General features: G+C 28.2%; 1 protein-coding gene across 1 annotated transcript in view; it reads right to left on the bottom strand.

The window, feature by feature from the left end:
- Positions 1–1,185: 1,185 nt before the first annotated feature.
- The window catches only part of LOC129958595 (latrophilin Cirl-like), a 91,396-nt gene continuing 78,892 nt past the window's right edge, over positions 1,186–13,689 (bottom strand). Inside the window, exons 11-22 of the mRNA XM_056071181.1 lie at positions 13,143–13,320; positions 11,440–11,583; positions 9,016–9,206; positions 8,253–8,302; positions 8,059–8,170; positions 6,827–6,930; positions 6,184–6,562; positions 6,012–6,100; positions 5,755–5,923; positions 3,770–3,920; positions 1,575–1,641; positions 1,186–1,368 (exon numbers count right to left, since the gene is read on the bottom strand). Of these exons, the coding sequence (XP_055927156.1) occupies positions 1,329–1,368; positions 1,575–1,641; positions 3,770–3,920; positions 5,755–5,923; positions 6,012–6,100; positions 6,184–6,562; positions 6,827–6,930; positions 8,059–8,170; positions 8,253–8,302; positions 9,016–9,206; positions 11,440–11,583; positions 13,143–13,320 (1,674 nt within the window). The 3' untranslated portion in view covers positions 1,186–1,328. The remainder of the gene's footprint in view (positions 1,369–1,574; positions 1,642–3,769; positions 3,921–5,754; positions 5,924–6,011; positions 6,101–6,183; positions 6,563–6,826; positions 6,931–8,058; positions 8,171–8,252; positions 8,303–9,015; positions 9,207–11,439; positions 11,584–13,142; positions 13,321–13,689) is intronic.

Genomic DNA, 13,689 nt, shown 5'->3' with positions numbered 1-13,689 from the left:
GATTACACATTACTTTTTCACATTTCCTCACTGTACCTAATATCCTGTTTAGTTACTTATATGTCTTTTACGTGGATCAAAATCTGCATTCATCTGTCATTGAAACCTCTTTCCCATACCTGGCAATGATGTCAGCTTTTTTGGTCACTCACGACTTATTTTTTATAAGAAAATCAGCATTCTATCTTTGTTCTCAAATTTATTGCCACTAATGTAAATTTTTCAAAAAAAAAAAAAAAAAAAAAAATTGTCCATTTAAATTGTCCCATTCTCTCTCAACCAGGAATGATTGTGATCAGACTGCCGATACAACCCATATTTAATTGACGTATCGTATATTCAATTTACGTACTTTAATTAGATTCTCATCAAGTTTAATATTGTAAGTCTTAAACTGTATACAAAAAAAAAAAAAAAAAAAAAAAAAAAAGCCATACTTTTTAAAATTTATCACCAACAGTAATAAATCTGATCAAAATGTCCTTTAAAATTTAATGTCGAGTATTTCAGTGCTATTGAATAGATTGGTGGTAAGAAATCAAATCTTTAGGCTTGAGCTTAGTTACATAGATGGCCATTCAAATAGACAGTACCAGGAATGCTGTGAATTATCATTGCGTTCAGTTAAGTAATCCACAGTATGATCTTGAAATATTTACATGCAATGGATATATTTGATCGGAATTAAGTCTTAATTATAGCTAATTGATATTTTGATGAATAAAACTATATATATAAACCGAAAGTTGTTTAATTTTATAGAATTTTTTCTAAAGCACTAAGAAACGTAGAAACACATGCCACGTCATTTACGGTGCTGAAGGCATTGGAAAATAACATGAAATCAATCAGTTATCATTGACTATAACGCTATATCATGCCAATGCTATAAATAAATTTAAATATATGGTGATACTGTAGGAAAAGAATTGTTCTATGATAATTATGCAAAATACTCTAAATTTTTTAACTAGTGAGGTGTAAAGTTCGTAAGTCATGGAAATAAGAACTAACCTTTTATCATAGGAAAAGAATAAAATCAATTATTGTTTACGGTATATGGGTAACGTTTTAACTAATATTTTTGGATAAATAAGTTAATTCAATCTTTTCTAGTGATCATAGATCTGCCAAGTTTTTGAAATTTAACAATCCTTTTCATCACTTATTTAACACAATTTAAAAAAAGTTTGTAAAAAAAACGTTTATTTAGAGTTATCACAGAACCAATATTATAAATATGAAATTACAAAAATGACAATGATGTTATATACAAAGTAAACTGAAAATTGATGAGGACTAGCGATGTGGACGGCTCCATCTGAGTTTCATGATACTAGTTGCTCTCTGTTATCATATATTGGTGACCTATAATTAATACACATAAAATAATGTTAGTATTAAAGTAAGAACTTGAAATAAGAAATTGCATGCAACATTGAATAGAAATTATGTAAAGTTACCATATATTGATGTCCTATAGTTTATGCATATAAAATACAGTAAATATTAATGTAAGAATTTGAAATGAAAATGTATATGAAATACTAAATGGAAAATTACGTGAAATTTACCTTGTAGTATGACAGAGCTCAGAGTGATGAAATGTGCCCATTTGAAACTCCAGTTCTGGAGTAGTAACTGAAATTTTTTTAAAAAAAAGAAAATATTACTTATTTACGAAGCAATTTAAAACTAATGAATAATTTACTCTTAAAGGAAGTTATCAGATATATTTTGTAATTAAAAGAAAATGCTTAAGTTTTTTTAGTAAGCATTTATTTATTTTTATACTCGACTTTAGTTCGACCTATTACAAAAATATCAAAGGTAATCAAAGAATTTATTAGTTTTTATTTATTTAGTTAGAGATATTTTAGTAATTGTTGCCAGAAGCTGACTAAGGAATCAAAAAAAGTAATATAATTATAAAATGATGCACTTATTTTAGTGATGATCTGTAACAGTAAATGATACGTCTGAAAAATTATAATATACGCTTCTCATTAATTTAATATTTTCACGATGCCTGTGAAATTTCTTTGCCAAGAAACGATACTATGTATGAATAAAACGTCTTCAATTTGAAAATAAACTATAAAAAATTTAAAATCTTGATCTCGAGAATATATTATGCATTTTCAAAGACACTTGAAATTTCACAATGATTTTTTTTTAAAAAATTACATGAGAAATATACACAGGTACAGTGCCTATGTTTATATATATTTTAGTTAATCACAGTACATACAGGCCCATTTTATCCATTGAGCTGCCCCACCAAGTGAAGATAACAGGAGTATGTCTTATAAATAATAGACAGGTAGTTTGCAGGTAGATAAAGAGATATTTTATATATAACATTATTTGATCTATCCGCTATTAATATTTAATTTCTCAACATGTCAAATCTCTTCAGTCATTCAATGTACGCTAAATGTAATAGATTACAGTAATTTTATCAATGCGCTTGACCGATGAAATATAACGATTTGAAGTGCTGATATTATTTCATAACTTTTTTAAAAGAAGAGAATGAATAATAGTTTAAAATATCTTAAAATTGTTCCGGTAAAATGTAACATTCATTGCCGATGTGCATGTGCATTTTAATTCTCGAAAAAAGAGTTGCATTATAATTCTTCAGTAATCAAAGCTTTAATAATCTCGGTAATCAAAGAATTTATTTAAATCCTAATTCAGTAAGTGATCCTATTTGGGACCTTTATTCTTATTTCAATCTTTATAATAGCATGAAAGGCATCTGATATATTGAAGAGTTTCGAAGAGAATTTTGTGCTTTTAATTATTTAATACTTTTTAACTGCAGATTTAAATACTAAAATTCAATGATTCGATACATGCGTCAGATAAGTCATTGTAAGCGATGGGGAAATATGGAACTTTTCAAAAATGTTATTTTGATTGATCGATTCGTATCCAGTTTTTGTGAAATTAGATACTGAAGAAACTACTTTGATTAAGTGGATCAAACATTTAAGTGTGAGACAGTGAATAGACGAGAAAGATACAATGTAGGCACGACCGTCAGCCTCATTTGCCGAAGAAAGAAATGAACGTTCAATCGTCTGTGCTTTTTGATTGCCTAGATATTTACTGAGGTTGAGATAATGAATTGAGTAAAATTGGCTGTGAACATGATTATGAAAAAAAAAAAAAAACATTTGAGGATGAATAAATCATGTGCAAAAGTTATTATTAAGTCTTGCAACATCAAAGTGCAACAACCGCATGTTTCTGGTCGTAATTCGATCATTATGCTAAATCATGCTCTCTACTCATCAGATTTAGCCTCTATGAATTTTTTTCCCTCCTGAAATATGAAATAATCATGGCACTGGACCAATGACGAGATAGATGAAGAGCCAGTCTTCTGAGGATTTCGAAGAATGTTTTGAAAAGGGGAAATAGATCAAATGTTTACTTTCAAATCGGGAGTAATTTTAAAAGGGGGAGGGGGGAACAAAGGTGATATTGTAAAATACAATTTTTATGACTCAAGTCTGCATATTTATCGGACAGACTACTCAGGACATTTTTTTTAAAATAATCGTGATTAATGTCTAATTTATTATGACTACCATTTAAATTTTTGTAAACATTATGTTCGATTAGTGTGCTTTATAAGAGACAAAAATAATAAAAAAAAAATTAAACTTAGAAGGCATGATTTCAAATAATTAATTTGACAAATTCAATTAGTTTTAGTAAAAAATTAGAAGTAATCTGGCAAAATATTAACAGTTACCAGTGGAAAGAGATGAAACTGTAGTCGATGGCTGTAGATATGGTGCTTCTACATTATGTGAACTAGATGTATTGGATAAAGGATATGGATTTCTTGCTGCTTTAGGTTGACAGGGAGACCCTTCCTTCCATTTACAATAAGCCTTTTGTACCTAAAATCGAATGCAAATTGAATAAATTAAAGATAATTTTAAAGCGACATTTATGGACATCAGTTACATTTTGAGATTTTAGTCACTTCCTGAAGATTCCTCTTATTATTTATTTAAGTACAGTTCCAATATTTCATAATATATTATCAACATTAAAATACAGTAAAGCACTGATTATGCATCTTTCAAGGGATTGTTATTAAACGAGTATAAAAGAAAAAAGTATAATCGAATTTTATAAAAAAATTGTGATCATTACAAATTTAATAATACCTACTAATGCTAATATACTTAAAAGAAATAAAGCTTTTAAAGGTATAGCATATTACTGCAAAGTATTGAAAAAAATAATTGTACTTTAAAATTAAAAATTTATCTAAAAAAATGAAGACAATTACACTTTATTGTATATCTTGAGTGCAAATTATGTATATTTTATTTTATATGATTAATGCACAAGCATGTAATTATTGAAATAATTAATTCAAAATCTTTAAATTAAGATTAAAGATTTTTCAATTAAAAATATTTAATCATTGCCTGACGTACTAATTACAACTTTATGAATTGAATTTAGTTCATTGGCTTTGTTTTTATTAGTATTTTTAAAAGCAAAATAAGTTTGAAGTACAGAATAATTTTTTGAAATTGTTGGAAAGTCGAATAATTTCTTCACGTTCTTCTTCATTATCATTAAATTATAATCAGATAAATAAGTTTTATATTGAAACATCAATTGTGAATAAAATGGAAGTCATGATATCGGTATCCCAGTTCACATATTCTTAAAAAGTGGTAGAATATTCCAATCTTCTTCAGCATCAAAAACGACATATAATCGAAGCTTAGCGTCAAATAAATGAAGCATTTTATTATTATAACAATGAATAAATCAGAACTATAATGAAATAACGCATAAATGAGAAACGTATAAATGGTGTTTTACTGTAATTAAACACTATTTATATTTAGTGGTGGCGAATCCATTGGAATTGAAGAATTGCAGCAATCTCTGCAACTATTTCATAAACTTATTTCTTAAATTATTTTTTTCTTAATCTTTAACCGCTATATCTTACTAAGATTATAACGAAATTACATAATTAAATAAAAAAAAAGCAAATATACAAACAAAAAACACCATTTTCGTTAAACGCAATCTACAGCTGCTATTTGGTTGGGAAAATCTACCATCGTTCTACAAAATCTCAACTGTTGTAGCAAGACAACTTCTAGCTGTTTCTCATAGCAGCTCAAATTAAATCTGGTTAGAAGCTACAGGAAATTGTTTGGCGTGGCCACATAAATGCGATGACAACCCTTTGTATCTTTATTGAGGCTGTAAAGCTTAACAGCTCAGCTTTAATCACTGAATAAATCATAAATCAGCATTCTTCGATTTTTTTTCTTCTTTTAACCTTTTACGTATTATTATTATTATTTTACATAATTCATCTTTAAAATTCAAATCGAATTTTAAGATAGGAAAATAAAACTTATTTTGGAATACATTATTAAATCCTTCTCCTGTTTTAGCATTCGAATTAGAACTGGCTCTTGCTCTATAAACCCCACAACAACGAAGTAACCTGTGCTAGAATTCATAAATATGTATAAACATGTCCTACAAGTAATTTGAGATATATTAAAAAATAATCAAAATAAGGGTTGTGATTTTTTTGTGTGGTTTATTTAAAATAAAGCAAGTGACTATCCGATTTCAAATGTAGTGAGCAGGATTTTAAAAGCATATTTTATAAACAGAAATCGCAGCCTAGTATTTATATAAGGCTCAAGCAGGAAAATAAAGGCAATCCGAGGAAATATTCCATACCTCACTATCATGTAAACCTAGGAATATGAAAATTGACAATCCTTGAAGGCAGTTGAGAGCAGCAAATATGTAAGCCAATATAGGTAGCTTCTGCACCATATATAATAATAGGAAAGCCCAACTACTTCCAATGCTGAATATAACAAGCCAGGACTCACGATTTCGAATCCTAAAATATTTTTAAAAAGATTTTCAATTCAAATAATAAAATAAGTCGTATTTTTAACTATCTACAGATTAAATTTATATCTGCTTACCTTACTGTAGCAATTTTTGATATTTCCTTATTCTTCATGGAAGCCCAGCAGGTTTTACAGATAATTAAAGTTAAGAATATAAATGCACCCTATAACAATAAATAGCGAGTGTTATTATTTCAAGATTGAAACTTACACATATATCATTAAAATTTGTAAGAAAGATTTTTACCAAGATGCAAGTGCCTGCTGGTCCAACAAAGCAGAAGATGTAGTAGTTATCAAACCTTAAGAAACAGTAGTCCGGGGTGCCATAACTTCGTGCATTGACCAAAGCTGATATACACAAAATAAGAGCAGGCATTCCATATGATACAATAGAAAAATAACGGATCCGACTGTTGTAAGTATTCTCTACTAACAACAAATACAGTTGAAAGGTTGACAAGAAAATCCACATGAACACGGCTTGTAATAAGAAATGTAGAGAGCCAGCTAAGACTGAACATATTATGCCGCTTTGATCAGAACTTCCCATATACACAATTTCTGCTAATAATAAGCAAATGCATAAATGCTTATGAATTGTTGCATCATCTGTTGGAAGGCTCCTGAAAAGTTAAACGTATATTTTACAACTATTGATACAAAACATAAAACACGATTTTTATTTATTTTTGGCATATTTAAAATAAAATCAGACCAATATATTTAGAATTCTGTACAAAGAAAATGAAATTATAGTAATGTTTTAATTTGACTAAATAATTAGCAACAGAAAATTGGCGTATTGCAAGAATGTAAAATATTTATATAGAATCAGTGATACAAATGTATATTGCATTCATTTACTATAAATACATGCAAACTTTTACCTGAAAACATGCAGTAAAATGGCTGTGATTAAGAAAAAGACTATTGCTAATCCACAACTAATGAATACAATCATTTTTGAAAAGACTCGATTTTCAGTATATTCCTGAAAAATAAAAAAGAAAGTAATCAGTTATCATATAAATTGCCTTTATTCCAATCAGCTCAATATATATCATAAATAATATAATTATATATGAATGGTCTAAATTTTCTTATGCCCATTCGTGCCTTGGATTCTTCACTTTTTAAAAATACTTTGAAACATTAAAGAGTAACTTTTCGGTTTTTAGGTAAAAACATAAGAATCAGAAGGATATAAATATTTGCCTTCTCAAGTGCAATGATTATTCTTGAGCTTTTCTTTAAAAAGCTTTCTTTCTTAGAAATATTCACCAAATACGACTCCATAAGTCCCGATTTCACCAGATATGGCACCCTATGAGTTTAAAAAATATATATATCCACGGTTGAAACTGCTTCTTCATGGTCAAAATTTGAAATTCATTAATTCGATAAAAGAAAATTCGCCCCGAAATCTGAAGGAGTTTCGCAAAAGCAATTTTAAGGCATGTTTTGATGATTGGAATAAACGTTGGCAGAAATGCATAAAAGTTGGAGAAGACTGCTCAGAAAATGGCGCAATAAACTGGCACCTTTGGTTTTATGCAACATTTTTTTTTTTATTACAGCATTATGCCTTCAACGTTTTCATATATACTATAATATATAAAAATAATAATTTCAGTTATGGTAATAACAAATTGTGGAAAAAAAAATTCACACTTTTATCATTTTTAAAATAAAGAAAGATGATAAAGAATTTTCAGGCTAACGATAATAAGGGTAAAGAAAGAGGTAATAAAGGTAAGGATAAAGAATTTTGCGGTTAAGGGGACGAGATCATATTCAAGGTAGGAAGACGGAATGGGCTTTCTCTTTTCAAAGCTATACATAAAGTTTTAAGTATTTAAAAAATATAATTACGATTTAAAATATTTTTTTTCGTACATATTGTACATTTTTTAAAAACATTAAAGACAATCTCTATCAATAATTTAAAATTAAAACTGATTTAGTTATCATAAAATGATGGACAAAAAATCATACTATATGTGCATTATTTGTGATATAATTGCTTTTAATTTATAAATAGGGGTAAATAAGGAGGAAAATTTTTGTTTGAATAAGTATTAACTTTTTTAAAAAATAAAGTAATCGCTTTATCACTAACTTTTGGGGCTTTCACTTCCATCAACAGAGCAAAATTTGTTAAGTGATCACATTCGCATACTGCATGCGTTTTGTTCGATTTCTTTAGCCAGCATCCTTCTTGCGACCAAATTCTATAAATATAAATTGTGTATATTAAAAACTTCGTGAAATTAAATACAAAATAAAAGTTCTAAAATAGATCACTGATTTTACCTTGCATTTAAATCCCAATAAACACACTGGGGGTTCGTAACATTTTCTTCCTGTAGAACAGTAGGAACAGTAAGTGATATGAATTGAGTAACAGAATATACCAGAAAAAAAACAGTTTGCATGCATTGAAAGAAAATATTAATTAAAGCAATAACTTTTGTTTTTCAAAATTCCTTATATTTCTTTCCATTGTACCTATTTACTTAAAATTCAGAGATTGATGGTAAAAGATGCATATCCCTGAAAGCAGTTTAGTTTAATTATTCAATTATTTTGACAAAAAAAAAAAATTACTTATTTATTTGTTTTGATTCATGTATATATAAACTGTGGGACTTTTAGACTTTTCTTATTTCATAAATATATTATTTACAGCACGAATTGCTTTTAACACAATCTATAGCTTGCATTCATTAAGAGTCATATATGTTATTGTGCAAAAAAACATGTTTTATTAAAAAATTATACTTTCATTTTATACCGTTGATTATTAGTAAATATAAATATTTTTCACTTATTGTTGAGTTTTTTTAAATTTTAATAACTCAAAATACTAACGGAATACTATAGGAATTTTACTAAAATGATCCTACGTTTTTCCATTTATAAATGCGGTTTGATTAAATCATGAGTTCATTGGAAAAGTGTATTGTATATTATTTCAGAAGAGATATAATAACAAGTATTAATGTTTCCTAAATAAATATTACAAAATATATAATAAAATAAGGAAAGCTCCATCAATAGTAGAAGGCATTTTTACCTGAATCAATTTAAATGTAATTGTTACAGGTTCTGGAAATTTTGTTCCAGAGTAGCTTCCAGTAAAAGCGGAAATAACTCGTGAATTAATAATGCTGGAGGAATTTTGAAGAATTCCACGGTCACTGGATGCAACATTACCCAAAAAATCTTTGACATGTTTATAGGAAGCTAAAACAATTTTAACAGCTCCTGAAAAATAAATATTGACACTTGTTATAAATAATTTTTCTTATTATTCATTTACTTAAAAGCGTATCAGTTCACAGAGAAAATAAATGAGGTACAATTCACATCCTAAATTTAATGAGTAATTTTCAAAATAAATAAAAAAAGTTTACATAAATAATCATTTTCCGTAATATAAGAAGACAGAATTTTAGAAATTGTGCATTATAATTGCAAAAAATTTATAAATTCTCATCTAAATTTTAATAACTTTTTTTCGAGATTGCAAGAATTACATCACTTTTCTTTTGATATACTCAGAGCCAACGATGGAAAACTATTTCTATAAATTTGAAAAGACTTAAGAAATTTATAAATCAAACTTATGTACATTAAAACAGCAGTGATTCGGGGGTAAAATGATATGGATGCCTTGGCTGTCAGTCTAAATGGGTGGCTCTTTTATAAGCCAAATACTGAAGAGGAGGTGAAAAATTGATGCCAACCCCACCTGGCAATTACCTTTCGATATTTGAAATGACGACAAAGAATGAAAAAAGTCATATCAACTCACCCGCCAGTTATCCTCGTTACCCAACTATACAGATATGATATGGATCAAAGTAGTTAATAAACAGAAAGACATGCCTTGTTTAATTTCACTCACTCAATGTAACTTTCTTTTTCATTTGTTTGTAGAGTTTCCATTTTCTACCAACTTATTTTTCGATTTAATTTATTAATAAATTTTCGCATCGTTTAATATCATACTAAAGAAAACGGAAAACTGATTACAGTAATCCTATTACGCCAATATTAATGTGTTCAAATTTGATTTTTTTTTTAAATTTTCAATTTTAATTAGCTTTAAGGAGAAACCAGATATTCAAAATATCTCAATAAATCAATTTTAATTGGCTATTTTCGAAGAAGAAATCCAACACAACCTGTATCAGGGCCTATGTATAAAGAAGCACTTTTACACTCACGTCCATAAATTAAGGACAATGACAGATTTACAAAACTTAAAAAGAATTGAATTAAATCGCATAGCTAGAAAACCTATATTATGCAATGAAGGTGCAGAACAAAGATTAAGTACATGTACCACAATGCACGAAAAGAATAAAAGAAATGGTCCCAGGATTAAAAAAAAAAACTGTCTCGTCTAGAATAATACGGTTTCACTACATGGTTACCATGAAGATTAATAGACTGCTTGTTTGCAAGACAATCGGGCAACATCTGGAAATTTTGAGCCCAAAATTATTCAGCCGTGTTTGCCGTAGGCTGTAGCATTCTTGCATCAGCGCTATCTGAAATAAATTTAGGAGGCAGACGAAATACATTCCTTCTAATAATTGAATACCTTCCTTCTAATACTTGACAACCTTCGAGGCTGTATTGCCATGCTATGGATTCAGATCGGGACAAAATACCAGCTACTCCAAACAGATAACATATTCTTCAAGATTTTAATCAAAATCAAGGCATTCGTTTCTTCCAACCTTCTGTAATCGATTTGCCTCGAAACTGAGGTGGCTCGTGGAAGCTGACAATCATTGGGACAAGTTTGATGCAATACTTTGGATGTTTCTTCTACTGTTTAAAGAAACTGGAAAAAATCTTCTGACATTGTAACTAAGAACTGTACCATAATTTAGATATGACATCCCATTTGCATCTGGTAGCTTTCTAATCAACCGACTATTCTGCCACGTAAGAAATAATCCATGTATAATCCAGACATCCGAATCTAACTATTCGTATACTTTAATTTCATTCATTTAAGTCATTTTTAAGCCATTTTAATCCCTCAAAACTTAAATATATTCCATCTTGAATATATTTAAGTTTTGAGGGAAATTGAAGTCCAGGTATTCTCTGTCTGCTGTTTGGAAACATTTTGATGGTCGCACTGTGAATACGAACTATAAAAAGAAAAAAAAAAAAAAAGAAAAAAACACGAACAATAAGCAGTTTTCACGAATACACAGTATCTCTAACTTCAAGCATCTAAAATAATGTTGAAGTGATCATTATTTTTTTTATTATTTTAATGTTATGAGTAATTTGAGTAGAAAATGTTTATTCAATCAAGTGCTAACCGTTTACACAGATAGCTTTTCCTTTATTTCTTTGCAAGTAAGTGTCGATTTTTTAGAATGCAACACATACACCTTAATGAATACAATTGACAGCGAAAAGCACTTACAATAAAATAAAAAATCGCTTGATATAAACTGTAAAAACAAACCATTTGAAGCTGTTCCCAATAAAGCTTGCATAGGCAAATACAAGGAATCTTTAACTTGTTCCCATGCAGCATCTTCCTTTTCTTCTTCAGATGGAAAAGTAACATGTGACACAGACCAAACATCCAGTACGCGAACTGACAAAACTAAAAAAGAATGATGCCAACAATAATTAAACTTATGACGATTCTAGAAAAATCCAATATGAGGTAAATTTTTTTATCTATATGTACGCTAAAATTTAATTTAGAAAATTAAAGCTCTGCATTAAGAAAAGCCAACCAGGCTTCTATCTAAAAGTCCAAAATATCAAATAATATCAATTTTGGACCTTTTTTCAAAATAAAAAAAATATTAATCTGAGACTAAATTAAAGCCTTTTTTTTAAATTTTCGTATTTAAAATAATTAAATATATATGCATACATTAACTGATATTGATAATTCACAGCATATTTTATAAAAATAAATTAATTTGAAAATTAATTCATAAAGAGAAACTAGTCGTCCAAATAACTTATGATTTTGTCGCGAATTCTGTAAGCTGAAAGTATTTTGATTTCTTGGCGACGTTTATGGCTGCAAATTTGGCTAGAGATTTGACAATGAGAAATTTGTACTCTTTTCTAGAAAATCCAGTCTTCGGAGACTATATAAAAGCCTTGCTAAAAGCACCGATTGTGCTTTCCTTGAGTAAGTGTGGCACGCGATCATTGGTATTTTTGACCGGGACGAAACTACTAAACTTGACTGAGAAGATTTACCTTGTAACGTCGGGAGTTTTCCCCCGTAATCTGTGAGTGAACTGTTTTGAATTGCTATAGTTTATTGAAGATTGGATTTTTTTTTACTTTATTAATTGTAAATGTTTGTAATAACTACGTTAGATTTATTTTTATTTGTGCTGTCAATTAAAATCCATTCAATCTACCAGCTCGTCCATATCTTAACTATACACTATCAAAGGTCCTATGAGTATATGATGTTCTAAAATATTTATTTTTTTATTCCAAATTATGGAAATTCTAAACATATCAAACTGAAGGGGAAAAAAATCAAGAGCATGAATTTATGTTTCCCTAATTAGATCAGGGACTAAAATTTCTTTGAACTATTGTAACATTAATTATTGGATATAGTTCTACAATGTAGAACTATATAATGGATTATATAGTTCTACAATAAGTAGAATTATATAGTTCTACAATGAAAGTAAAATACCAATGAAGGATACTACTTTCTTTTTAACTGAGTAAAGCTGGAGCCTTTGCTAACATCTAGAAAACCATTAACTGTGAAAATATTTCAGTTGATGACTTAAAATTAATTATGAACTCGAAAAAAAAGTAAACGAACTTATGCAAAACACTGCATAATAATAAATTCTTTATTCCTTTACTAAATAATAATAATAATTTTTTTTTATTCCCTTGCTAAAGAATAAAAAAAAATCAAGTTCAAAATGTTCCCGAGTGTCTAAAAATATTCGTATTAAAAATAATATTCAATGATAGTGATGTTAATATTTTTGAAGTGAGAATTATGGAATATAATTTAATGCAATGAAGATTTAACAACTTTTAATGCATAGAAAATCTATCGATTTCATTTATCGAAGTTTTTATAGAATAGTTAAAACTTTGTAATCTGAAAAAAAAAAGAAAGAAAAAAACTTTTGTTTGCTGGGAAAAAAAGGAAAAACTTACAAATGTTGTGTAAAGCTTTTGTAAAAAGGAACTTGGAATTGTGAGCAGAAGCAAGCAACCATCCACTTTGTTCTAATGCTTCAAGAAGTGTAGAAGCAATATTCTTCCTTTCTCTAGGTCCCAATTCTTTCCATGATGATGAAACTTCCAAAAGGTTGCTGGTTACATCGCTGGCACTCTAAAACATTAAAAAATATATATATTTAATGTGAGTAATTATTAAGTAAAAATAACTATCTTTAACATCTTATTTCCCAATTCTTTTACTTATTTTATTCCCCAATTCATTAAATAAATTTTAAGAAATTAGAATAAAATTAAAATAAATGAATTTTTATCTCTGCATGAAAGCAATAAAGAATAGATCATTGGCAGAACTAGAAGTGCCAAAATTCTTAAATATCGAGAAACTAGAATTCATCATCATATATTATAAAGAATCAATCATACACAACAATAGCCGTTATTAGATAACTCACTGCCACAGGTTAAAAAAAAACGCATTGGTTTATAAGTAAGTATAATTGGTTCATAAGTTTAATGCAAA

The sequence above is a fragment of the Argiope bruennichi genome, chromosome X1 (assembly GCF_947563725.1).
Source record: "Argiope bruennichi chromosome X1, qqArgBrue1.1, whole genome shotgun sequence".
NCBI classification, from domain to species: Eukaryota; Metazoa; Arthropoda; class Arachnida; order Araneae; family Araneidae; genus Argiope; species Argiope bruennichi.
The sequence above is the reverse complement of the archived record's forward strand: the minus strand, read 5'-3'. Positions and strand labels throughout refer to the sequence as shown.